Source organism: Rhea pennata, chromosome 19, assembly GCF_028389875.1.
Source record: "Rhea pennata isolate bPtePen1 chromosome 19, bPtePen1.pri, whole genome shotgun sequence".
Taxonomy (NCBI): Eukaryota; Metazoa; Chordata; class Aves; order Rheiformes; family Rheidae; genus Rhea; species Rhea pennata.
The window spans coordinates 1,463,240-1,488,658 of NC_084681.1; the positions used below are offsets into that span (position 1 = coordinate 1,463,240).

The window sequence follows — 25,419 nt, forward strand, 5'->3', positions numbered from 1 at the left end:
GTCAGCGGGACGGCGGGAGCTGGGCGCTGCAGCGGATAATCCCAGCAGGCAGCGCCCGCCCCGGCTGCCCGCGCAGCCCCTTCGCCGTGCCGCGGCGGGGCACGGTGCCGGCGGTCCCCACCGGGAGCTGGCAAGGAACAGAGACGGGCACTCGCTGAGCAGCACGATCGTTTTCATGGCAGACGACAGATTTACAGACACCGGAGCAGTGCGGGGAAGGACCGCGCCAAAACACGCTGCACCACCACGGAAATACGAGATCGTTTATAGAAACGACGGGGGAGCGGAAAACCCCCTCCCCTGCCCAGCAGAAAACGGGGGTCCCCCGGGCGGGCGCCCGCTGGGCCGCCCCGGCACAGCACCCTGTTTGTCCGGATTCCTGAAAGGCAAGGCAGCACGGGGGCACGGCCCGCGCCGAGGACGGCGCCGGCGCCGCGGGCCGCCCGCCGGCGGGGTGCGCGGGGCTGCGCCGGCCCAGGAGCCTCCGCTGTGCCGCTGGGCGGCTCTCTGGGGAGAGGCGCCAGAGCCGCGACGACCCTCCGCGCTGCCGACAACACGACCACGAAACACACGCACACACGCACAGCCCGAACCGCGGCCGCCCTGCCCCTCGCCGCCAGCTCCCGCCCGGGCCCGCTCCTCCTCCTGCGCCTGGAGCCGCTCTCCAGCCCCGGCCTCGAGCTGGCCACCCCCGCCGGGGGGGCTCGGGGGCCCCCGGGCGCCCCGGGGCGCACTGGGCCGCCCCCCCCAGCTCACAGGACCACGAGGCTGGGGTTGCGCAGCTGCCTGTAGACGTGCAGGAGCTTCTCCGCCGTCCCGGCGCCCTCCTCGCCGGGGGGCGGCCGGTCTCGCAGGGACTGGGCCTCCTTCAGCAGCATCTGCGTGGGGGGAGCGAGGGAGGCGTCAGCGGGGGGCCGCGCCGCGGGACCCCCCCGGCGCCGCGGCCCCGGCTCACCTCGTGATTAGCCTGGATCTGGCGCAGGTACTGCATGCGGAGGTCGGGGGGGCCGGAGCCCTGCGCCGCCTGCTCCAGCACCAGGGCCTGCGGGGAGCAGAGCGCTCTGCGTCGGGGCGGGAGCTGCTTTCAGCAGCAAACGCCCCCGGGGAGCCCCAGCCACGGCACCGGGGAGCCTCGCGCCCTCCGGGAGGGGCACATCCCCAGCGCCCACCTCGCTGCGTCGCCTCCGTCCGCACAGACCCCTCCTTGGGGCGCCGCCGGGAAGGCTCCCGGCGAGCCGCACAGGCCCTGCTCCATTTAGCCCTCGCACCGAGCGGGACCCGTTTCTGGGACAGGCAGCAGGCGCCTCCCAGGGCTCCTCGGCACAAGCGCCGGAGCAGAGAGGTCCAGGCGCGGGAGGGGAGGGGAGGGGAGGGGGGTCCGCGGCAGCCCCGCGCCCTCGGCCCCGCTGAGCGGGTCTGCCACACGCTGGTGCCAGAGAAGCCCCGGCCCAGAGCGCTGAGCCGGGCCCCAAAGCCGCAGCGCCGGGGCCCCGGCTCGCTCGGGGCTCCCCCCGGCGTGGCCGCGCACCTCCCCGCGTGCGGCACCCCCGGTCGGGGTCGGCCCGGGCTGCAGGGCTGCGCGCCTCCTGCCACGGCTGCGCAGGAGCCCGGCTCCCTCGGGGGCCGGCGCAGCCCCGGCGGCGCGGCGTACCTGGATGCGCCGGATCACGGCGTGGTGCACCCTGCACATGTCCGCCAGGGAAGGGCTCTCCATCAGGATCTCCACTGCCTGGATGGGGCCCACCGGGCTGAGGTCGTTCATGGCCACCTGGGAGAGCGAGCACATCCGCGCTGCAACCATTGCCAGGCGCGGGGGCAGCCCCGGGACCCCTCCCGCAGGCCCAGAGCTGGGAAAGCGACCCCAAGAGGCGGCTGCCATCCGTCTCCCGTCCCTGCTCCCCGGACACACGCTCCTCATTCGCTCTCCACACTGGTACCGGCAAACGGAGCCGCAGCCGGGGAAGCTGCCAGCCCAAACGAGGGCACGAGAGACAAAGCCTCGTTCAGCCCCTTGGAGGGGAACGCAACAGCCCCCTCAGGGGGCTCAGGGTGGTCAGAGGGCCCTGGCTGAGACCTCTCACGCTCATTCCACCCCGGCTGGGGCCTGTGTCAGAGGCAGGTGCCTCCGCCATGAGAGCGGCCGCCGGTCTCGCCCGGTGCCGTTCTGGAACGATTTGATGCCCATTCCCTGATGAGATACACGCTGCCACCCCGGCAGATTTAATCCTGCAGGCTTAGCCCAAGCAGAATTAATGCTGCCACTAATCACATTGGCAATATTAGTGCTCTCAAGTGTGAAGCAACCTGAACCAGGTCATTGCCAGCATGCAGGCAGCTGGGCCTCTCGGCGGAGGGTTAACCAGCCGTGGCGGGAGAGCTGGGTAGCAATTAGTATTTTTCCTTCGCACTTAGAGAGGGATTTTCACATTAAAGGGGGAAAAGCTGCAGCAGATCAGATTTAAATCCAGAATCCAGCCACGTTTTCCCCTCACTTTGCAGAATTAGCAAAGTGCAGCAGGCCAAATGAGCAGGAAAAGCTCGTCTCTCCCCACAGCTGAGTCGGACACTAAGTCAGGGCACGGTGAGCGTCTGAGGTTATCGAGTCTCTGCAGAGCTGGGTGAAGAGATGGCTGCACCAAGGGAGAGGTGTTTGCACACGCAGGTGCAGACACACAACGCAGAGAGGCCAGGAGCGATGCTGCTCCAGCGGGCAGGCAATGGCTGGCTTCGCGCACGCCAGCCGCAGGGGCCCAGCTCCCGCTCGGGGCACCTCACCGTGAAATGACTTGGCCTTGTTGCCCCTTGCTTGGGAGGATGGTGGTTTCCCAAAAGCCCAGACTACGACTTGGACTTGCTACCAGCCGCTCAGGTGACCTGGCAGTGCCGCTTACCCTGCACTATCTTGCTGCAGTGCAAGGGCAAAATCTGATGAGAGATGTGGTCTCCAGCAAGACAGGCCCAGATGAGGCCCCACAGATCTTGCACACCAGCGAAGGGACACTAGGAGGGGAGGAAAAGCTGTGCACAGCTGGGAAAGGAATCCTGCCCTTTCTCCTCGCTGTCCAAGACCAGCGTGCCTTGCAGGACCACTGCCCTTCCAGGCAGGAAAATGAGAACGTCTGGGGACACAGCCCAGCCTGGAGCAGGAGGGAGCAGTAACAGCCTTTAGGAAGCCCAGGGTTGGTAGAAAGGGGACCAGCAACCCATCCCTTCCAGCCCAATTCACAAGACCCATCCCTGCTGCATAGCTGGCTGGGAGGCTCCGCACGGCACCCCAGAGCAGCCTGCACAGCCCTGGGACCCGTGGGACTATCGCCTGGGGTTAGTGCTGTGAGGCCTGGCGTGGCCAGACATCACCCAGCTGCCCAGCACAAGTGAGGGGCTGGCAGCAGCGAGATGGAGCCGGCTCCTCGGGGCAGGGGTGCTGGGCGTTTCTCTGCAGGGCTAACCCATCCTTGCCTCTCGGACAAGCAGCTGCACCTCGCCTCCGTCCGGGGCCGCGCCGCGCACCGACGCCACTTCCCTGCTGCTCAGCGCCTCGGCCCCAGCGTTCTCGGCCAGCAGCCAGCGCAGCGTGGCACAGCTCAGCGGGACACCTGCGAACGAGAGGAAAAAAAGCAGAACTTGTTACGCCACCGAACACCCTCCTCTGGGCCGGAGCGGCCTGGCTAAGGCCAGGTGCCCCTGCACCGCTGCCGCGTGAGTCCCGCTAAGCGGATCCAGAGAGCAGCGGCTGGGGACAGCACGGCTGCACGGTGGTGGCACGGCCGGGAAGCGGCTGCACAGACGTGAGCGGCAGGAGCCAGGGCAGCTGCTGAGAGCGGTGCAGCAAGTGCTGGTGGGAGACGAGGCTGCCCGGTGCCCCCTGTGCGCGCACTGCTGCCGCAAGGCCAGGGCCGACGTCAAGGTTTGGGGCCGTTCTCCTCCCTCTTTAGCCCCACGCCCTGCAACAGGCCAAGCTCAGTCACGCAGTCGCATCCCTTCCACGCGCCAGCGGCCTGGGCACAAGCCTGGCTGGTAGGACGGTGCAGGGACACCCAGACCTCCCCACCAGGGAAGGGGCCAGCGACTGCCCCAGCCTCAAAGCCAGGTCTGCAGTGCAAGACATTCCCATCCCAGCCTCTCCTGGAACAGCTACAAACTGGACCACAAGGGCATCTTGGATCTGCCTGGCAGGAACACAAACAGCTCCTGCAACGCTTCTCTCCAGACAGCATCAGAGGGACCCACCTGAGCTGGAGCTTTTCAGTGCATTTTTCAGCAGCTCTGAGGACACCCTGATGGACGCCGTCGATGGAGGCAGGTTTCCATCTCCCGGAGCGTGTGGCTGCTCGCTGTCTTTCACTCCATCGGGTTCAGTCTGCTTCTTGGACACTTTCAGGAAGGTCTCTACAGGGTCTGGGGGGGCAGCCACCACAGGGGAGGCATCGGGCCCAGGGGGGCTGCTCTCAAAGCGCAGGCACTGCAACATGTCAATGGTGCATTCACTGAGGGGCAAGCAGATCCCCTCTCTGTCCGGGGAGAGGATGGGCGAGTCGTCCGGGAGGAAATCATCCAGTGCCTCGGGGGAGTCGGAGCCGCTGCCCAGAATATCTCGTAAACTGTAGTAGAGGGCACAGGAGATGGTCAAAGGCAGATCCAGCTTGGTGTCTGCAGCAGAGCCGAGGGGCAGCGTCAGCTCCCTCTTGTTCCCAGGCAGGAGCTGGTCGATGGGGAAGGTGAAAGTGGTGCCTGAATCCACAGAATCCTCCTCTAAGGCACAGGGGCTGGCAAAGAGCTGAACGCACAGGGTCCAGCCCTCCTCCAGGCTGTACTCGCTGCAGTTCTCCAGCACACAGGAGATGGTTACAGTATCCTGGAGCAGGAGGCAGCTCCAGTTGGCAGTGACAGTGCAGGCAATGGGCTTCTGGCCTTCTTGGCTGGACAGCAAAGCTGCACTCACGTTCATCACCTGGTTCAGGCTGGCCAGTGCTCGGTTCTTCTGATCCACTGCCTTCTTCAGGAAGGAAACTCTGCAAGGACAAAGCGCCAGCTGAAACAGCAAGACGGATGGCGGCCGGGGCACCGCGAGCAGGCGAGAGGAGCACAGCAAGGCTGAGCCAAAGGCCAGCACCAAAGGCTGCACGAAGGGCTCAGCGCATGCCACTGTGCCATGCAGGATGAGCCAAAGAGCCTTCACACGAGCCCTGCACCCCACATCACCCCAGAACGCCCCAGAGGCCCCTCACCAAGGCAGCCCTGGGATCCCTGCTGCTCACGAGGACACGGTGCCGGCAAGGCCTTTCTACCCACGAGCTCGTATCAGCCAAACTGGTCCTGAGTGGCTCGGGGCAGCAAAGCCCTGCGTGGACCTCCTCACAGACCTCCCCGGGCTGGGGCTCAGAGCAACAGGGAACAGCAGGATAAAACACGAGTGGGCTATAAATCTTGCTTGCAACCCAGGCAAGTACTGCTAGCTTCGGGAATCCCCCTGCGGAGGGAGGGAGGGGGACTGATTTGAATCTCCTCCTTACACACAGACGGCCGCAGAGGTCTAAGGCATGCGCCCGCCCTGCCTGTTAGTGCGGACTTGGCAAGTGCTGCGGGCTGTCTGGGAGCGCCTGGCACCCTGCCTCTCCCACCTTCTGTCACCGAGGCTGTAAACACCAGCCCGCTCGCGGCATCAAAGAGCCGTCTGCCTCGAGAGGGAAAAGGGCAGCAGACAGCGCTGGCGTTAAACAGTATTTTTATACCCATCAAGGTCAGGGGCTTCCCAGACAGTCTCCTGGAGGAACCGCTCCGGAAAGGTAAACGCTGGAGCAGTTACTGCCTGGCCGCTTTTCTGCTGACCCTCGAGCCAAGAGCTGACATAGGAAAACGCAGCCAGGCGCCCGCGAACGCAGCAACTCGCGAAGAGCGAGCGTCGGCGCGCAGCGCTGAGCCGTCCTGCCCTTTACCTCTCCGAGGCATTGCCTATCCCGGACAGCAGCTCCTTAATCCTTCGGCCAGCTTCGGCGGGCGTCAGCCGCGCGGGAGGAGCCTCCTCGGGGCTGCACAGGCCGCAGGTCATGAGACGCCCTTTGGCGGACAGGGCCAGCAGCTCCGATTCACCTGCGGGGGCAGAGAGCGGCACCGGTGAGGCACCGAGCGCGGCGCGAGCCCACCAGCGACGCCGCAGAGGCTTCCCAGCCAGCCGGGGAGCAGCCGCGGGTGCTCGAGGGGCACAGGCCAGCAGGACAGGTGCCCTTCGCTTCCTCCGCCTGCCCCGCGACACCAGGAGCCGGCGGTATCGGTTTAGAGCCAAGCACAACCTGCCTGGGAGGCGCCTCCGCGCGCCGGCTGACAGCGCAAACGCCTCGTGTCTCCAGGGCCCCGCTGCACGGGGAGGCTTTGCAAGGGGGAACCTGCCGGCCAGGCCCTCCTTGCCATGGGCACAGCCCCCCCACCACCCACCCCCGCGCACCGGGGGAAGAGAAGCAGGAGAGCGAACGCACAGCCGCAGACTGGTACGACGGAGACAGGACGCGGACCACGACAGCACGCCCACGCAACACGCAGCTCCCAGGGAAGAGCGGAACTGCTCCCTCCAGCCTGTCCTGTCCCCGGGCACCGGCCTTGCCCTGCGCGGGGCTGCCCGGCTCCTCGCACCTCCTGCCCACCCGGGAGCCCTCTGCCTCAGCCATGCTTTCCAGAGCTGGCAACCCGCAAGCGAACACCAGCACCAGCAGGAGACACCACGGGAGCGGGAGCGCTCCGGGAGCCGGAGCTGCCATGCAGGCTTCCTAGCGATGAGACGCATGCAGCTCCGCGTGCAGCGAACGGGGCTGGGTGCGGGAAGGGCTCCCTCGGCCGCCGCGAGGCAACGCCAGGCCTGCCTTGCTCTCACCTGGGTGCCCAAGGAGACTCTCCTCACTCGCTTGCCTTTTCTGGCCCTGTTTGCTCCTCGCGCTGCCCCGTGGAACGGGCTCATCTACGGGCTAAGAGACGCTTCTCCCCCCCCTCGTCCCCAGTGGCTAGGCACTCTGCTCCTTTCCTCCGCTCCCGAAGCAGAGACCCAGGGCGAGCACTGCACTTTGTTCTGCGCCCAGGCCGTGGTCGGTACCGCACGCTGCCCACATCGAGGGAGTGTTAGCACCTAAGCTGTCGGGCTGGAGAGAGAAGAGCGCGTGCAGGCTCTGAGTGGCCACACCTGGAGCCCCTAATCCAGCCAACTGCACGCCTGGATACCCCTTTCTGGAATGGGTCTCATCCCAGCTTATTTGGGTCTCCCCTCACACTCCCCTCTGCGCTGGGACCCGAAGAGGTCAGACACAGCTGCTGCGGGTGCCCCACAGACAGCCGCACAGACAGGCCACCTCCTGCAACGCCAGGGTGGAGCAAAGCCTCACGTGAGACAAACCAGGACCACGCAGCGGGGAGAGACTGAGCTCCGAGCACACCTTGCGCTCAGCCCCCGAGTCAGCATGCTCGACAGAAACGACTTACAAAAATGAGGGGAGTCAACAAGAACGGATGAAGGACGGAGCCCAATCTGGACCTTTACGAGGGGTGGAGACGTACAGGCCGGAACAGGCAGCTATCCTGCCCCATTCCACCCCAAGACCCAGCGTACTCCCCTCTGCTGGCAGTACCTTCTGATGCCCGAGAAGACAAGGAAAGAGCCACAACACTACAGATACTTAAACTGGCAGGAGACAGGACGGGAGGCAGGACTCCAGTGGAGCTCTCTGCGTCCTCGGGGTCAGAGGACTCGTTGACCCAGTCCAGGTCGACCGCGGAGATGTCCGAGTGCGTGCTGTAATACATCCGGCTGCCGCTCCCGCAGGCGGCGCAGAGAATGGGCCCGCGCAAGTAGTACTCCCTGAGCTCTGGCACTGTGGCCTCCTCCCTCTGATCCGCCTTGACGGCCACCATCTTGCCGTAGTGACCAACTGCCACCACACAGTCACAGCCAGCGTCTCCAAAAAGCTGTTCGTCCTCAGCCTCCTCCTCCTCCGCTGTCCTCCGCTCCGTTCTCAAGGCCCCAATGAAGACAATCGGCTCTTCCAGATGATGAAGGATCTTAACAGGAGGGTCTTGGCTTGAAACGTCATGACAGCCATCAGCAACCTGGGAAGAGCTGAGGGCCTTCAGCGGCACGGAGCAGAGCTGTCCATCCGGGAAGCCGCAGAGGATCATAGGAGACTCCAGCATGGCAGCGTCGATCCCAAAGAGCAAACTGAAGAGGGGCTCTTCCAGCACAAACCCTCCTGAGCACCACAGCCCCTCCCCAGACCCCACGGTGCCTGGGGAAGATGCGCAGCACAGGACAGGCAGGAAGCGCGAAGGCGGGCCGTCCCCCTCGTCTCCGGGCTCGGGGCCGGGGCAGAAGCCCACCTCGCTGATCTGCCGGTACGGGGGACTCTCCTGCTCGGGGTGCGGAAGCTCATGCAGTTTCATCCACCATTTGCCCTGAGCCTGGGACAAAGTGATGACAAAGTTGTTGAGCAGCGTGAATGTGCACAGAGTGGAGTCTGGGAAGATGCAGGCGTCCGAGTCCACCGGGAAGATGCCGGAAGGGCAATTGCTTTCTTGGCCGTCACCATCAGTCTGCTCCATTAACCTTCAAGCAAACAAGGAAAAGCTCTCAGCCAAGCCGCAGGGTGAAGTCAGTGCTTCTCTTGGCTGCCTCTCACCCTGGCCCTTGGAAACCATCTCCCCAAAGCACAGCTTTTAGCATCCGCTGCAAGAACAGCGATCTGGAGAGAGCCAACGCTCCCGAGGGCTGAAGCTTCGAACTGCTTAACACTTGCCATGCCTTCAGGACGCAGGTGGAAGGGACAACGAGGGGGCAGCGCAAGCAGCGGTGGCTGGGCTAGGCCCCAGCGCACCAGCTCAGCCCTGTGATCAGTTCAGGGACTGTAGGGCCAAAGACTCCTAAATGCAAAGAGCCTGCGATAAGAGAGATAGGAGAGATCCACGTCTGGGACGCTACAGTGAGCATTTCTGAGGGGCACAAAGAGACTCCCCCTTCCCACCATCTCCCCGAGTAGCCAAGGCCCTGAGCCCATGGCCAGGCAGAAAAGCAGCTCCTTCCCCACGGGTCTCGCAGCGACTCTTGGGGGGATGCAGGCAGGAACTGAGCGGAGGCCTCCTCCGAGCAGCAGGGCTCCGCACCCGCTAGCTGCCGCTGACTGCGCTCAGGGATGCGAGGGGACGGGCGCCCAGCGGCCACAGGGCTGGCAGAGAACTGCCCGGGTACCACCCACCTCACCTGCTTTGCTGATCCAGGGACACGCAGTAAATGCCGCTGTGGGCGCAGAGGATGTAGAGCTGCCTGGGGAGGGGGAGCAGTTCCACGTGCCACACCTGGTCTGGGCATTTGTACACTGCCTGGGTGGAAAAACAGAAAGAAACGTCACCTTCTGCCGCGCCGGCGCAGCCCGCAGGGAGAGGCTGCTCCCTGCAGCCATGCACGGGGGGGGGGGTGTTTGCTGTGTTAAGGAGTGGAGCTGCCCCTGCAAGAGAAGAAGCGTTTCCCTGCAGCCGTGGGGCTGCCCGTGGCCCGTGCCAGCTCTTGGACCCGTCCTCCAGCCTGCTCTGCGCACCTGGCACACGGCTGGGCACGGGAACGCCGCAGGATGCGGACTCGAGTGCCAACGTGGCTTCAGTGCCCACACTGCCAGTCTGCGCTCGCTGCCAGCAACAGCAGAGCCTGCTCACAGTCGCCCAGGCAGGACTAAAACTCCTCTGGTTCAATAAAGAGACCGCTCAGTGGACAACGTTACCTCCTGGGCAACCCAAAAGCAACTGCAAATCAAAGTAGCTATTTCCTGCAAATGCATAAAACAAGCCATTTCCAGGAATAACCCTATCACTGGGCAGTACTGCAGCTCATGTTCCAGCCCAGCTTTCACGTGGTCCTTCTGCTTCAAGGGCAAACAGCTGGGCAAACTGCAGCTGGCTGATGTGCTTCTTCCCAGAAACAGCTGCATTTTCCTGGGAGAGGAGCAACTGTCATCTGTGGAGAACAGCATTAGGATCAGAACGAGAGGAGCTTCATGTAACAAAGAAGCAGTCAGTACCTCACGCTCCCTGAGGAGAAGGGAAGGAAAATAGAAATCTGAAAGCCTGTACATGATCTACTTTCCTGAGAAGGAGCACCGTGTAGGAGGCAAATCCTGATATTACAGCAATGGCTTTCTTAGAAATGACAATAAGAACAAATTAAAAAAAGAAGCTGTATATAACTCAACACGACTGCTGTTAGTCACAGCAGAGACAATAGTGAAATCCTTTGTACATGAGAAATGAAAGAGATGTCACTTCATTTGAGAAGGAAAAATCTTTCTAGTTTAATTAAATATGTTTGTCTCATAGGACTAGGAGAGAGGTCAAACAGTGACTCCCCCCTGCACCCCAGCGAGGGGCCTGAGAGCCAGGTAACGGGCTCTGAGGCTGCCTGTGAAATTCACTCGCCGCCCTAGTCGCGTGGTCGGGGCGGAGGCAGCGCCGGGGAGCGCTCGCCCCTCCGGACGCCGGCGGCTTTGCTGTCGGGGCACCGCACTTTGAGCCGGGCGCAGGAGCCAGGCTTCAGGAGTTTCACTTCCCACGCTGCAGCCTCCAAGAGCTGCTACTGGGACAAGCAGATTTTTTTTTCTTTTTGTTTTTTTTTTTTTTTTTTTTTTTTTAGGGACCCCAGGAAGGGCTCTGGTCCGAGGCAGCTGGCAAAGGGGGAGGCGTGGGCCAGGCCTGGTGTGCGTCCCTGCTACACTCGCCCTGCCCGGGGCTCCTCACCCCACAGCCACGGAAACCTTTCCTGCTGGGGGGCCCTGAGGTGAAGCCCCCCTGCCCCGGGGGGCAGCGCTGCGGCTCACCTTCAGCACCTTGCCCTCCTGGTCGTAGACGTAGACGAACTCGCTGCCGTTGGAGAGGTAGATCTCGTTCTCGTGGCACAGCACTCGGGGCTTGCCCGACACCAGCCCCCCAACCGGGCAGCAGAACCCGGCCAGGTAATCCACCCGGTGGCCCACGTGCGCCATGGTCCTGGGGCAGGGACGCCGTGCCAGCCTGGGGACACGGGACAGGCCGCCGTGAGCAGGGGGGTGGGGGGGGCACCCCCCCAGCGAGGGCCCACACGGGCGAGGGCGGGAGCGTTCGGAAGGGACCCGCCTGGGGAAGGGGGTGAGGCCCCTCGTGAGTGCCCTGGACATGGGGTCTGACCCCAGCCTTGACCCCAGGGCCATAAACTGCCCCACGCACCAAACCCCAGACCCACCCCGAACCTCAGCCCCGGCCCCCGACACGCCTCACCCAGCCCCCACCCCCCAAATGGCCCCACGCCCCAGCCCCCAAACCCGCCCCACGCATCTGTCTCAGCCTCTATAGCCCTCCAAACCTGCCTCACTCTGCGGCCCCAGCACTTACAGCCCCCCAAGTCTGCCCCACAGCTCAGCCCCAGACCCCTAAGCCCATCCCACACCTCAGCCTCAAACTCCAGCCCTACAAACCTGGCCTGTATCTCAGTCCCAGCCCCCGACCTGCAGCATGCTCTATGCCTCAGCCCCCAAACCTGCCCCACGCCTCAGTCTCAGCCTCCATAGCCCCCCATCCCTCCTCCCCCCCAAACCTGCCCCACCTCTCAGATCCACCCTCCGTAGTCCCCCCATCTGCCCCACGCTTCAGTCTCAGCCTCTGTAGCCCCCCCAAATCCACCCCATCTCTCAGTCCCAGCCCCCCAAACCTGCCTCACCTCTCAGCCCCAGCCCCCATAGCCCCCCACACCTGCCCCACACCTCAGCCTCAGCATCTACAGCCCCCCACCTCTGCCCCACATCTCAGCCCCGGTCCCCAAAACCCATCCTACACCTCACCCCCAGCCCAGCCCCACACCTCAGCCTCAGCCCCCAAGCTGCCTCCCATCCCAGACACAGCCCCCCAGGCTGCCCCCCATCCCCGCCCCAGCTCCCCAAGCCGCCTCCCAGCCCCGCCCAGCCCCCCATCCTGCCCCTCATCCCAGCCCCAGCCCCCAGGCCTCCCCCCTGCCTGCTCGAGCCCCCCGAGCCGCCCCCCATCCCAGCCCCCCATCTCCGCCCGGCGGGGCTGCGGGTACCGGGCGGGGGGCGCGGGCGGCTCCGCTTTACGGCTGCGCGGCGGCCGCCGCCGCAATGGGCGGGGAGCTTGCGACAGGCCGTAAAGCGGGGACGGGGACGGGGACAAGGAGGGGGCGTGGGGGGACGCCGGGACCGGGGCCGTCCGTCCGTCCGTCCGTCCGTCCTGCCCGCCCTCCGCCTCGGCTGGGGCCGGCGCGCAGCGGCCGCGGCGGGACACGGGGAAATGCCGAGGGGACGGGGACATCCCCGAAGGACGCAGGGACACTGCGAGGGGCGTGGGGACACCCCACGGGGGGACACGGGGGGCTGGGAGGGGGCGTGGGGGCACCCTGCGAGGGACATGGGGCCGCCGTGAGGGGACAGGGGGCCATCCCCAAAGGGGACGTGAGGACATCCCCCAGGGGGACATCCCGCGAGGGGACGTGGGGACATCCCTCAAGGAGAGAGGGGGACACGTCCCGAGAGGGACACGGGGACGTTCCCCAAGGAGACGCCCGGACGTCCCCCGGGGGGACGTGGGGCCATCCCCCGAGGGGACATGCGGACATCCCCTGAGGGGACATGCGGACATCATGGGGAACGTGGGGACATCCCCCGAGGGGACACAGGGCTACCCTGTGAGGGACGGGGATGTCCCCCAAGGAGACATGGGGCCACCACGAGGGGACGTGGGGCCACCACGAGGGGACGTCTCTCCAGGGGACATAGGGCCACCCCCGAGGGGGCACGGGGCCGCCCTATGGGGTGACCCCACGAGGGGCCGTGGCAGGGGCTGCGCGCGGTGCTGGCGGGCGCAGCGACAGAGCGGCGAGGGTGCAGGTGACAGGGACTTTACTGACGGCGTCCGGCGGCCCGCGCGGCCGCAGGCGAGGTCCGGCCGCGCCGCCGAGCAGCGCGAGCTCCCCGCCGCCGGCGGGGTTAAGCTTGCGCTGGGCCGAGGCCCCTCGAACTCGTGCCGTGCGCGTGGCGGGAGCCGCGGGGCGGCGGGGGGCCGGCGGGCGGGGGCGGCCCGCGGCGGCGCGGGGGGCGCCGCACCCCGCTGCGCTCGTCGGCGAAGGCCTCCAGCTCGGCGAAGCGGGCCGTGAGCTGCCCCAGCTGCTCCTTCAGGGCGCTGAAATCCTTGTAGAGCTCGTCCAGGGCCTCGGAGAGGGAGCGGATCCTGCGGCGGGCGGGCGGCGGGCGTGAGGGCCGGGGGGCCGGGCGGGCGGCCCCCCGCCGCCCCCCGCCGCCCCTCACCTCCCGTAGTCGGGCAGCACCGTCTGGTGGTCGAAGAGCAGCAGGTTTCTCAGCTGGGACGTGATGGCGAATTTCCAGTTGTCGAGGACCACGGTGAGGTTGGCGCAGCCCTTGGTGGCGGCTCTGGGGGCTGCAGGGACAGGAGGGCACGGGCCGGGCTGGGGGGGGGGACACGGGACACGCACACCGGGGCCGGCCCCCGGCCGGGGGGGGAGAAGGGGGTCCCGAGCCGCGGGGAGTTACCGTCTGTGCCGTGGTGCTGCGGCGTCGGCGGCCGCTTCGGCTTGGCCGCGCAGCCCAGGGCCGCCAGGAGCAGGACGGGGAGCAGCCGCATCACAGCGCTGCTGCGGGACAGGGCGGGTGACACGAGCCCCGGCGCGGCCGAGCCCGCGGCGAGGGCTGCCTGAGGGCTCCCCGGCCCCGCGGAGGTGCCGCCGGGGCTCCCTCCCTGCACGGAGCCATCCGGGCCGCCGGGTCCTGCCGCCGCCGCGCGCGGGGCCAGGGCAGCGGCTCCCGGAGCCGCTGTCCCCACGGACCGGTGCTCCCCGGAGCTGGACGGCGCCTGCCCCGGCTGGGGACCCCGAGGCACGGTGGCTGCGGCACATCGCGCCCCGAGGACCGGGCCGCGTGCGACACGTGGGACCCAGAGCCAAAGGGATCGTTTCTGTCTCCTACCTGCTGTGCCGAGGTCCCGGCCGGCGCGGACGGAGGCAGCCGCTCGTCCGGGCTCAGCTCCCCCTGGCTCTGGCTCCGAGCAGCTCCTTCCTTCCCCTTTTAACGCGCCGGCCTGGCGCGGGGCCCGGCCGCACGCGGCTGGCGGCCGTGCCGCTGATTGCAAACAGGCCGTCCCGGCCCGCTGCGGGCGGCGGGGCCGGGGCTGCGGCGCAGGGTGCCACGCTGCGGGGCCCGCAGAGCGGGGCTGCGCGGCAGGGGCGTCTCGCCGGGGCTGCGGTTTGCCCCAACTTCCCCGGCAGTAGCCGCTCTGCCAGCGCAGGCCCGTGGCCGCCAGCCGCAGGCACGGCCCCGGATAACAGACCGCGGAGGCATCGTGCTGGCTCACGTTTCAGGTGCTTTTATTCAATGTTACTTGCAGACCCTCTGTCTGGGTCAGTCCAGTCCAGGCACCGCAAACTGCTGCAACCCCAAACACCAACAAACTGAGGGGAAAAGCAAACTGCAGCCACAGCCCGGGGCTCTGGGAACCGCTGCAGGCGCAGGCCCCGCGAGCCCCCGCGGCGGGGCCGGGGCCGCCGCGCGCTCTTCTGCAGCCAGCGGGACGAAGCCGTCGGCAGCCGAGGCGGAGCCCGCAGACACGGGCCGGGCGCTCGCGGGTGGCAGCGAGGGGTGGGGGAAGCCGTGGAGCAGGGGGCCGCCCAGGGGAGCCGGGGTCCCTCCCGGGCTGCCAGCCCTGCGGCGCACACCGAGGCAGGGCCCCTCTGCCCACCGCTGTGTGCCGGGTGAAGACGCACCTGCGAGCGGGCTCAGAGAGGCCCCGCGAGGGGAGGGCCGAGCCTGCAGGCGCTGCGAGCACCCAGGTGCCCCTCACCAGCCCCGCTGTGCTCCTCGCCACGCAGACAGCCGTGCACAGCCCCAGCTGGGCTGCTGCAGCGTGGCCGGAGCAGGTCTAACAGGGAGAGTCCGGCCCGACGCCCAGCCCCTGCGCTGGGGCAGGATGCGCTCAGAAAAGATGCAGGCACCAGGGAAGGAGTCAGCTCTGGGAGGGGGGCCAGCCTGCACCACAGGAGAGGACGCTGGCGGTGCCAGAACCACGCGTGCACACGTGCCTGCAAGTCCTGCCACAGTGGAAGAGCCCCAGTGCAGAGCCGTGGCATGCAGGAGGCGAGGCGAGGCGGCTGCGTGACTTACGGTGCTCCCCCAGCACGGCTCTGCTCCAAAGGAGGGCACAGGCCCGAAGCGCCCAGCACCTTCACCGGGCACTGCACCAGCACAGCCCCGGACAGCAGGTGGGTGCCACTCCTGGCTGTGTCTAACCCCCCCCACCTGCAGGGGCAGCATGCATGGGGACAAGGACACCTACAAGCTGCAGCCAGGCCCCAGCAGCACCCTTCGCGCAGCCCCTGTGGGCGCATCCAGCCCGCAAACTAGCCCAGGCCAGGGCCACCGAGGGCCAAAGCATCTCTGCAGAGCAAGCTCGAGCGAGCGCTGCGCGTGCCGGCTGAGCAGCGGGAGCGATGCCAAGCTGAAAGCTGGCACATGCCCACTCCTCGCATGGTGCCAAAGGGGCCTGTCCTGCTCCGGGAGAGCTGCCAGCGCGCGGGGCCCAGCCTGGCAGAGCTGCTGTCTGGCCCAACGCTGTTAAGTCATATGCTCGCCCCACGTAGGCCGTTTAGTGCGAAAGCTGTCGCTAGGGCTGGGCTGAGCCTGCCCAGGCACCCAAGGCTGGCTGCAGCGACCTGCACGCACGGGAAGGGGAGCAGAGCTGGGGGCCAGCGACCTGCCACAGCCTCCCCCTCCCTCAGGCAAGCAAGCGTGCAGGGAGAGCTATGTCCCAGCTGGCCATGCACACGGTCCCCCAGCCCCACACGTGGAGCGGGCAGGCCCCACGGGATCAGGCCAAGACAGCACTGCACAGCGGGGCACTGGAGGTGGCAGGGGAGAGCGCCTGGCCCTGCTAGGGGAAGGCTCATATGGAGATCGAGGTTAAGTTGGTTTCCTGGGTAGGGGGCCAGGGCTAAGATAAACCCAGGGCATCGTCTCCCCCCCATGGCTTAGGGCCATCGCTGGAAGGGAGCACGAAGAGGAACTGCAGAGAGCTGGAACCTCCCCCTCCCCTGCCCAGCTCCTTGCCCCACGGGTGCCTCATCGCGGGGAGCGGAGGGAGGATGGAGAGGGGCGAGCACCACTCCTGCTGCTCAAGGCTTTGCTCTGTATTGGAGTCTGCCCCCGTGCTGGCAGGGCTAGGTCCGGGGCAGGCTGCACATCTCGCAGTGGTCTGTGCCCGGCTGGTTCATGAAGGTGCAGTGCTGGCAAGCCCACATGGCCGCCGACACGGCGTGCGTCGAGCCGCCCATGGCACCGTACTCGTGTAGTCCTGAGATCTGGACACCAACTGTGCCTGCAAGAGGGAGAATCCCATCAGACCAGGGGCTGGCAGGGGAGGGAAAGCAGCGCTGGAGCCAGGCAGGCCCCCTGTATAAATCCAGAACAAGCGTTCTTCCCCTCAGACCAGGCAACCTCTCCCTCCTCCCTGCCCTCACCCACAGGGATGGCACCGCAAGCAGGCTCCCACAGCGCAGGTGGCAGATCTTGGTGCCCCATAGCCAAGAATTGAAGATCCCACACTCCACAGCCTCCCCTGACCCCCTGCACTGCTTGGTGCTACTGTGTCCCACCCGCCTGGCACAGATGCTGCCCAGGGCCCCCTTGAAGCCGTCCCTGGCTTGAGAGCAGCACGGTGCACGTGCCAGCCTGCTCAGCCCAGCCCCTGGCCTGAAGGGAGATGGGCTGGGTCGCAGAGAGACCCTGCTTCTTGCTGCAGAGTGACCGTGTTTCTTACTGCAGAGCTGCTCGATGGTGGCCCACTGCTCAGATTTCTTCCATGTCTGCGCAAGCTCCTCGTTCTTGGTCCTCACGGCCTCTAGCAACAAGCTGATGCTGTCCTGGAAGCCAGAACAAGGAAATGAAAGCTGGACACTCCTCCTCACGGACAGGCCGGAGCTGTGACCCCGGTGAGTGCCTCCCTGCCCTCCCCCAGACTAGACAGAGCTGTCAGTCTGCACCGTCACCCCTTCTTAAATGGCTCTTTGAGTTGCACAAGTGGTGTGCACTGGCAGGAAAAAAGATGGAGTTTAGTCCTTCTGTTCCCTCCCCTTCAGACATAGCCCTAAAATCTGGATGCCTCGTTTTCCTCTGCCTGAAGGAAAGTGTTTTCTAGCCAGGCTGCAGCCAAACGCCGCAGTGCCCTGCGCAGGAGAGCAGGCCGGCATTGGGGGTTGAGCCTCACTCCCAGCGGGGTGCGAAGCAGCCAACCCGGAGAGCGACGGCTCCCTGCGCCCAACCACGCATGCAGCCCCGGCCTGATCTCCAGCTGCCCAGGGTCAGCCCAGCTGCCCTGCACATGCTCAGTCTGCAGCGCCCTCGAAGCCTCTGGCAGACACATGGCTCTTTCTGATGGCGTGCTGCTTAAAAATGGGAACGTCCGACACCGCAGATGTTAACGGGGGCCTGGGCAACAGCCCAGCTCCCAGTGCCAAGCCAAGAGAGGCAGGGCTGCAAAGACAGGAAGTTGTTGGCCTCGCAGAGATTTGGGGGCTCTGATCTTGTTATCATTACAACAGGAATTTCTGATTCCGAGATTTTTAAATGTTTCCAGCTCTCAGAGCTGTAGCCAAGTTGGCTCTATCTGGTCTGCAACCGTGCTAACAACCGCCACCCACTCGTTGCTCCAAGCAGCACTTTGAGAGCTTTCGGTCTAGTCAGGGACTTCAGTTTTGCTTTTTCAATCTTCTACCGAAAGGTCAGCCTGGAAGAACGAGCGTTCAGCCAGTTCCACTCCTGCAGAAGCAGCCACCCAAGCTGGGAGATTGCAGGCCTGAACGCTCTCCTCGCACAGGTGGATGACACTGCGCGAGGAGCTCAGGGCTCTGTGCACAGTGACGCCAGCGTGACCGTTTCCTCCTGATTACGTACCCGCAGAGGCATGACCTCATTCGTGACCAGGAAGAGGAGCAGATGGAAATCAGAAATGATGTCTAGGAAAACCGAGGAAGTGTTTTGGGACAGATATGTGGCCAAGCTGTGGAAGTCCTACAGAGATGGAAAAGTAATAAAATAAAAAAAAGGTCACTTTTCACTCTATAGAGTGATAACATGATTATCCCACTCAGACCCATTAGCAGACTTTGTAACATTCCTGTCTCTTTTGAGCATCAGCTGCAATGTGCAGAGACCATCCTGAAATCAGACCACAGGCTGTCAGACTGAAATACTGCTTACTGAATTTCCAGAGAAGAGGACCATTAGGTCCACAGTGTTTTTGAAGTACTTTTGAAGAAGTTATTGACACCTTTGGCATGGCCTCTTTAGAGAAACTGTATGTTGCTGCTTTAAAGCAACTTAAGCCTTCCCTCAGCTGGCAAAAATCAGTGTATGCTTCTAGCTGTCCAGCAGCTGCCTCTGCTTAATGGTATCTGGGCCTCTTTCACTTAAAGGCCTCAGGATCTCAGGATTAAAAGTCAGTCCAGGAAAAGTCAGTGTTCTCTGAGCTGGGGTAACAGACTCTTGTCCCCCTTCCTACCAGGCAGGTCCTGTCCTATCGCTGTGAGGTTACAACCCTGCTAGATCACACACACAAAGCAGAATTGACACCTCTTTAGTGCTACCCGGAAAGCACCAGCCCAGGCAAAGAGTGAAGCTTGGATCTCATCGCCGAACAGGTGGGGACTGGTGCATCCAGCAGGCTGATCTACATGCAGATGCTGTTCAGTGCAGGAAGCATAGCTGGCTGCTTGGCACAGGCCAGACCAAACAGCGAAGAGGTGATTTAAGGGCACAACTGCAGCCATCCCTTCTCAGATGTTAGTAAGTATAGAGGAAGCAGACACATCTGTATTAAACATAGCTTTGGTAAAAATCACTCCTTACCTGAGTTTCTCCCAGCACATCACGGTTCTCAATGGGGAATGGATTTTGAGAAATAGAAAAAGTGTAGACTGGATCCTTGGGGAAAGTTGTAGTAATCTGAAAAAACAAGAAAGGACCACTAGAGCAATGAGAGCAGGAGAGGCAAGTGGGATATGGAAAATAAGGCTTCTGATAGCTAAGAGCAGCCACAGCTACATGTTAGAGCTCAGCCAGGAAGTGAGTGAGGCAACTACAACATGGATCTTCTGAGGGCTCTTAACATTTAAAGCGATATTCCAGGCAGCAGATCCCTCAGTTCCTGGCAGCCATTTTTAACTAAGCTGGGGGCAGATGTACTGAACTTGCTCCTTGCAACAGCACAGCAAGGTGCTTTGGAGAACGTCCACGTGGGTGAACGTCACTGGAACGCAGCTCAGCCCTGTGCCAAACAGCTGCTGTTTGGGGTGTCAGTCAGGGGGGGTGGGTAATCTTAAAATTACAGGGTGACAGAGGAGAGTGCGGCCCCCACGCCTGACCACGGGGCAACCAGGCAACTGTGCCGCTCTCTTCTGGGCTGGAAAGGGTGCCAAGCAAAACGCCTGCACACTTAACACGGGGACGCTGGGAGAAGATGAAGGGAATGAAAACACTGGTGAGAAATACATTACAGAACAAGAGACTCTTGGTGTCACAAAGATCTGCCTACATCCTCTGAAATCCTCGCTGACAAAGACGCTCAAGAGCCGGGTGCATTTGACACAGCCACACTCAACTGACACCTGCAGCAGCTCAGAGGCTGATACAGGCTCCTCTCGGCATGAAAAGGGTTTCGCTGCCGCTTGAGCATCCAAGCATAATCCCTGCTTCGTCCAGCCCAACGCACTTGCTCGTGGTGAAATCCCTCACCTTGTCAGGGCAGCAAACCCTCCTTTCTTCAGCAGGGCGAGCCAGACGCCTGCCCCTAATCCCTCGACGTGCTGGTGCAGCAGCCTCGCTGAGCCGCTGGGAGCCCCAGTGCCCTTCCTGCAGAGCAGTGCTCTCCCTAGAAGCGCCTGCCACGTGAAGGAACTTCTTCAAATACTCAGAGGCAACTGCCATGCAGTGCTCTACAAGGCCTGTGCCCTTCTGGCCCCATGCGCTTCCCTCAGTCGCCCCCAGCTCAGGACTATGCTAAGCCTGCCTCCTCCCTGCACCCTGTGCCAAATGGGAATGAAAAGGTAATAAAACACTGTGCACAAATTTAGAGGTGACTAAGCTCAAAGCCAGTGTTTGGGCCTGCTACTGACATTTATACCAATCCTGATTCTGGGGTTGTAGGTCTTTGGTGTTGGTTACTAACTGCTGGCTGCTGTCAGAGAGGCTCTTCATAACCAGAAATACTTGCCAGTACAGCATTAACTGAGACAGTTCTTTTTTTTTTCCTCTCTCCTTAAGAGACAAAACAAGATGCTTCAGAAATGCAGCTTTCTATCATTCCAGACTCCTCCTAAATGCATGCTCTGTCAATCTGTTTTTGTCTTAATTACACTCCAGGTAGTCCGGAAACAGATGCCTTTACTACTTGAGTAATATGTTCCAACGCTGCGGATCGGAATGGGGCGTCTGAAGGCCCCACACAATGGGCCCGTTGTTCCGAACTCAGTATTTCTCCGTGTGAATCGCACGTCAAGGCCTTCAGTCCGAATGCTGCTCTGATAAGCAATACATGCACCAGATAGTAAATGGGCAAGAAGGAAGAGCAAGTGAAGGTCTCCAGCCTGCCAGCTTCTCTGTGCCTGCAGGACAGCCTGCCTGTACCAGGGGCAGCTGGACCAGACCAGTTGCTCTGAGGGGATTTAATCATTAATGGCACCACCTTCAACTCCAGCACTATCATCTGTCATACAAATTATTTGCTTTCCTGCCTTCCACACCGTAACAGTTTCCGTTCAAGCCGAAGGGCAAAGCTATGCCCCAGCGCCTGGCAACGTTTGCCGACAGGCAGGTAGCGGCCCTGCTCCAGCCAAGCTCTGTGCTGTTTCTTGTGCTCCTTCTCCCAAGAGGAGGCATTTTTGTAGCATCAACTTGGTCTGCTGAGTCACTACAAGGAGCTGGATTCTTAATTGCTGCTAACAGACAGACAACTGGAGCTTTCTAATTAGCTCCCCATGAGGTAGTGCCCAGCACACATATCCTTGGGGCTGGCTGCTTCCTCTGTTTTATGGCTATGTGCCATTTCATAACAGTGATAAGACAAACCAAGTAGTGCCTCCCAAAGAAGTAAATGCATTCTCTGGCACCACAACACACCATTCCCAAAGAGCACTGCAATTACTCCAGAGCGTACCGCCTCTTGCGCCTCTGTGCTAGAAACGTCTGGCAGCAGAGGTGAAAGAAGAAAGAAAGAAATCTGTTCTGTGAAGTAAACTCCAATATAAATTTCAGAGGTGGTTCAAGATCTTAACTGCCCTGACCATCTCCCATTCCAAACAAGTGCAAATACTTACATCTATGATTAGGTACTCAACGGGTAGCGGGCGAGCCAGCTGTGTGATCTCATTGCCAAACTTGTCTATGTCCTGAAAGAAGAAGAGTTTCTTATTATTCGTCAGTGCAGAAGTAGCGTGAAGCCTAAGGGATATGGCACTGTAGACACTCACAGAGAAGCTTGGGAATTCTCGACTTTGGCCAATCACTGAAGGTGCAGGAAAGAATCTGTTCACACAAGGCTGCTTTATTGGGTACTGAGACTGATACAGAGCTCCTGATTCCCCGCAGTTCATACGAGTTCGAGATCTTTGTAAATCAGGCCCTCTATTTCTTTGTGAGCCAAGAGTGTTTTATCATGAAGGTGGCACTTTTGTCTCGTTTGCCTCAGTCATAACCACCAGAGATGGATGTCATTATCTGAAAAGCGTAGATGCTCTTTAAAGAACAGTATTGTCTTAAAAAAGGAGGGATAGCTCCCCATCTGCTGTCCCAACCAAGGTAAAACCTGACTCTGCAAAACTGACCATGAGTGTCTAATCTGACTGCTTGCTTCTGCTCAGGAACTGGAAGTCCAGGCACTTTCTTATACACAGACCTGAAAAGCTAGCACATCACACAACATAAACTTGTTTTGCTTTGCCAGACGAATTGAACATAAAGTTTAATTATGGAGAAAAATGGCCAGCATATGTTCATTAATCATAAAATGACAATTAGACTTGATTTATGTCAAACATGCCGAGTTCAAACACAGCTTCAGAAATAAATTCATAAGAACTGACACTTTTCATTAACGATTCTGTTCGAGGGGGTTGTATTTTCTACCTAAATCATCACTTAACATGTTATAAATCATTCATTGAGCCACATATAAATTATATGCCCATAATTTCCAATCAGAGACCCTACATAAAAGCTTACATTTACTGAGCTTTCAGAAGTCTCAGTGGCTGGAGGCAGACCTGGGGCTGCTGCGCACCAGCAGAGCCATCACCGTGACACCTCACTGGCTTTCGGGGAGCTCTGCCGGAGGCTGTGAACTCTGCTCTTCCAGACCCTTTCCAGCAGTTCTCCTCCAGGGTTTTGAGCAGCATTCCTAGTGGTGAGCCAGCAAGCAACACTCCTCAGGATAAACTGCCCGTGGCTGACATCCTCCTTTCACAAGCTATATTTTCTCTTTTGAGTACACCACTCCTCCGCTATCAGCGTTTCTCAGTTACACTAGTATTTACTCAGCACAAATATGCAGCACGGCAGCCAGCACCCCGCTCTCACGCTCCGCTCTCGCAGCAGACCCGGACGGACGCTGCCCAAGCAGGCTCCGGCGTGCTCCTCTGCTCGAGGCGAGAGCCGCCAACGGTCCCTTCCACAAGCCCCCTCCCCAAGCCCCCTCTGTCCCTAGAAACAGTTCCTTTGGTAAAAATCTACCTTCCAGTCTTTGAAGCCTCTTTTAAAAGCAATTCTGATAAGGATCTTTCCTCCTTGAACATGACAGGTTGTTGGCCCCCTGGTTATTTCAGCAACAAACTGGTGGTCTGTGGCCTCAGATCTCTATAGCTCTGACAGGAGCAGTAGGAGACGTGGAGCCTTTTCAGGGAGATCACAGGACCTGAAAGCTAACCTGTTTCTAGATCTCAGTGACACCGTAAGAGTCAGGAATCAAATCCAATCAAACCAAATCAGCTTCCCAAACACAATCCTGCCCCTGCAAGAAAGAACCTGCAACAACTCACACATAATTAGCCCATCTGGAATTCATTTTCAAATCTAATTAAGTTCTAATATGCAGAAACATTTTTCCAGCACCTGTTCGCTTTAATCTCCGCCTCTGGGGATCTCCATGTTAAATGCCTTCTTTTTAATGTCATGCTACTGAGGCCTTCAAGACATGCACTATTCTGTTACTACCAAACTGGAACCTCACTTCCCCTAAGTCAGAGGACATGTCCAAACTCCCTCCCTCCTCCAGAAAAGGCCCCCACCTCCACGCCAGCACTCTTCAATCCTCATGCACTATTTTATTAGGTAATTAGATTTTAAAGGCCTTAAAAACATCAAGCTGGGAGAACTGCTTGGAGACAGACATCTTCATTCTGAATTTGGTAGTCACCAGGGCCCCAGCAGCGCCTCTCTGCACATGCTACATTACTACTGCAACTCTGGAGCCGAGACCCCCAAAGCCACAAACACTGCTTGCTCCGCTTAGTGGTGACAGCTCCAAACGGAGGACTGCAAGGGGTTAACAGAGGCACAGCTATCTGGCACCTGGACAAAAAACAAGCAAGAGAGCCTGGAGGATCTGGACAATGAATCATCCTAAAGACTGCAGCAAACTGGAGATTGGATCAGGTGCTGTGATTAGAGTCTTTTAAACCACTGTTTGGAGGCAGAAGCCTCAAACGCATGAGGTCAAACAGGGAAAGTGACGGGTGCATCTGCGTGGAGAGGACTGGCCATATAACCTTTCTGCAGCACTGCAGGCCTCCAGCAGCAAGAAACAGCTCCAGCGTGGCTTCAAGTTCTCACACTAAGGTCCCAGAAGCAGCCGCGTGAGGAACCCGAGCGGAGTTCAGCCAGGAGGGAGGCTTGGACTCCGTGGTGGCTTGGAATCTCAAGGCTGGACAGCCATTAGTGTCTGATACTGCTGGTTTTCCTCATGGGTTCACTCTGCTGATGGCACTATTGAGCTGACAAGCTGCTTGTTTTTTCATTTGTTACTGAATCCCAGCACTGCACTTCCCTCTGCTGACTTCAGAAGAGCTTTACTGGGCAGTACAGCCCCCTTTCACAGATAGGGCAGCTGACATGCAGAAATGAAGCGACTTTCCTAAGAGCAAGCAATAGGTCAGTGAGAGTTGAAACCCATCTCAGGAGACTCCTCATTAGCTAATCAAGCATCCTCTTCCCGAAGCAGCTGGGACATTTGAAGCTAAGAAGGCTTTTCTAGTCAAACATGAGCCATTGGTAGGAGGCCAGGCAGGGGAAGTCCTTTATTGCTAGTGAAAGCTCCCTGCAGAAGTCTCCGTGCAGCTTGGTTATGTTGTTTTCCCCAGGAAAACGATTTCAATGTGAATGGGAGGAAGCAATGCGTGCCACACAGAACAGCCTGGGCTCACAGAAGCTGTGGATCGGCAGTCCCCTTCAGCTCTAACAAAAGCTGTGTGCTGCCACCAGCTCTCTCCCAGGGCCAGACAGGATTGCATTTAACAGATGACAAGCTGAGGCCCAGACACCCTCTCAGCTGTTGTAAATGCAAAAAGCACATGCAGTACTCTAGAAGGGCAAGGGGCCCTTTTGTAACGCTGGTGCCACTGGGTCTGTAAAACAGGACAATATCTTTCTTCCGTACAGGGAGGTTGAGACATCCATGAAGTTAACTCTGGAGCAGAGCTCTGCAGGGTCACATCCAGCTCCCAGAGCACTGTGCAGCCTGGGCTGTGGGGAAGTTACCGGCTTGCAGACTGGTTGAAAGGAGCTTGGAATACAGAGCACGCAGACAGCACACCACCAGGCACGCAGGCACAGTGTGCAGACAGCCTAAAGGGAAGGGATCAGACCTGACCGAGGCACTGAGCATCAGCATTTACCAGGGATTTCAACTCTGAATAATCAAACCCACAATTTGCAAGTTACATTCTTAGTGAAGTCAAAATCAATAGGCTTATTTTCTAGAACCAGATGGACAAAGGAGGACACTGCTCAAGGGCACAAGATAAGGAACATAAAATGCCCATGTGTAATACTCAGCTAGTTTCTCCCTTACCCAGCTGAGAAACAAATTAAAGTGGCCACAACTTCGTTGTCTCCACTTACAAGCAGAATAGTTACCCCACTCTGTGTGTCTGCATCTTGACAAGGGCGAATCCTTCATGAAATTCCTTCAGCCGAAGTTGCCAAGAAGCATGTGCTGGTTGTGCAACATTCAAATTGGAAACAGTACTGCACTGTGATGCTACACAGCCAAACCAGGAGGGGAAGGGGGATGTTTCTTCCTTCTGGCTATTCTTACCTGGAGAGGCATCTCAAAGCAAAGCAACTTGTATTCATGGTCCCCCAAATC

At 60.8% G+C, this 25,419-nt stretch overlaps 2 protein-coding genes across 5 annotated transcripts in view; both read right to left on the reverse strand.

Moving 5' to 3' along the window:
• Positions 1-155: 155 nt before the first annotated feature.
• FAAP100 (FA core complex associated protein 100) lies at positions 156-13,163 on the reverse strand. 4 transcript variants are annotated; one of them, XM_062591551.1, is made up of 10 exons: positions 13,107-13,163; positions 10,836-11,028; positions 9,233-9,351; positions 7,611-8,581; positions 5,937-6,090; positions 4,231-5,012; positions 3,460-3,596; positions 1,652-1,768; positions 956-1,042; positions 156-878 (listed from the first exon to the last, which is right to left on the reverse strand). In XM_062591551.1, the coding sequence occupies exons 2-10, from the start codon at positions 10,998-11,000 to the stop codon at positions 753-755; spliced, it is 2,658 nt and encodes an 885-aa protein (XP_062447535.1). In that variant the 5' UTR covers positions 11,001-11,028; positions 13,107-13,163; the 3' UTR covers positions 156-752. The 4 variants fall into 4 exon arrangements, with proteins under 4 accessions (XP_062447535.1, XP_062447534.1, XP_062447532.1 ...); XM_062591550.1 differs by lacking the exon at positions 13,107-13,163 and having other exon boundaries at positions 4,231-4,855; positions 4,943-5,012; positions 10,836-11,231; XM_062591549.1 differs by lacking the exon at positions 13,107-13,163 and adding an exon at positions 2,892-3,000 and having other exon boundaries at positions 790-878; positions 10,836-11,231.
• A 1,200-nt stretch (positions 13,164-14,363) lies between these two features.
• NPLOC4 (NPL4 homolog, ubiquitin recognition factor) overlaps positions 14,364-25,419 on the reverse strand; it is a 31,616-nt gene continuing 20,560 nt past the window's right edge. The window contains exons 13-17 of the mRNA XM_062591552.1: positions 21,377-21,448; positions 18,912-19,007; positions 17,958-18,074; positions 16,825-16,927; positions 14,364-16,383 (exon numbers count right to left, since the gene is read on the reverse strand). Of these exons, the coding sequence (XP_062447536.1) occupies positions 16,226-16,383; positions 16,825-16,927; positions 17,958-18,074; positions 18,912-19,007; positions 21,377-21,448 (546 nt within the window). The 3' untranslated portion in view covers positions 14,364-16,225. The remainder of the gene's footprint in view (positions 16,384-16,824; positions 16,928-17,957; positions 18,075-18,911; positions 19,008-21,376; positions 21,449-25,419) is intronic.

What these genes read in the sequence shown, in the direction of transcription:
- FAAP100 (XM_062591548.1), bottom strand. Translation starts at nt 11,204, where the DNA reads ATGGCCCTGGGGTCAAGGCTGGGGTCAGACCCCATGTCCAGGGCACTC. An exon ending in TCCCTGGATCAGCAAAGCAG is followed by an intron (nt 8,582 to 9,232) that starts GTGAGGTGGGTG and finishes GTTTGCTTGAAG; the next exon opens with GTTAATGGAGCAGACTGATG. An exon ending in GTCTTCTCGGGCATCAGAAG is followed by an intron (nt 6,091 to 7,610) that starts GTACTGCCAGCA and finishes CTGCCCCCGCAG; the next exon opens with GTGAATCGGAGCTGCTGGCC.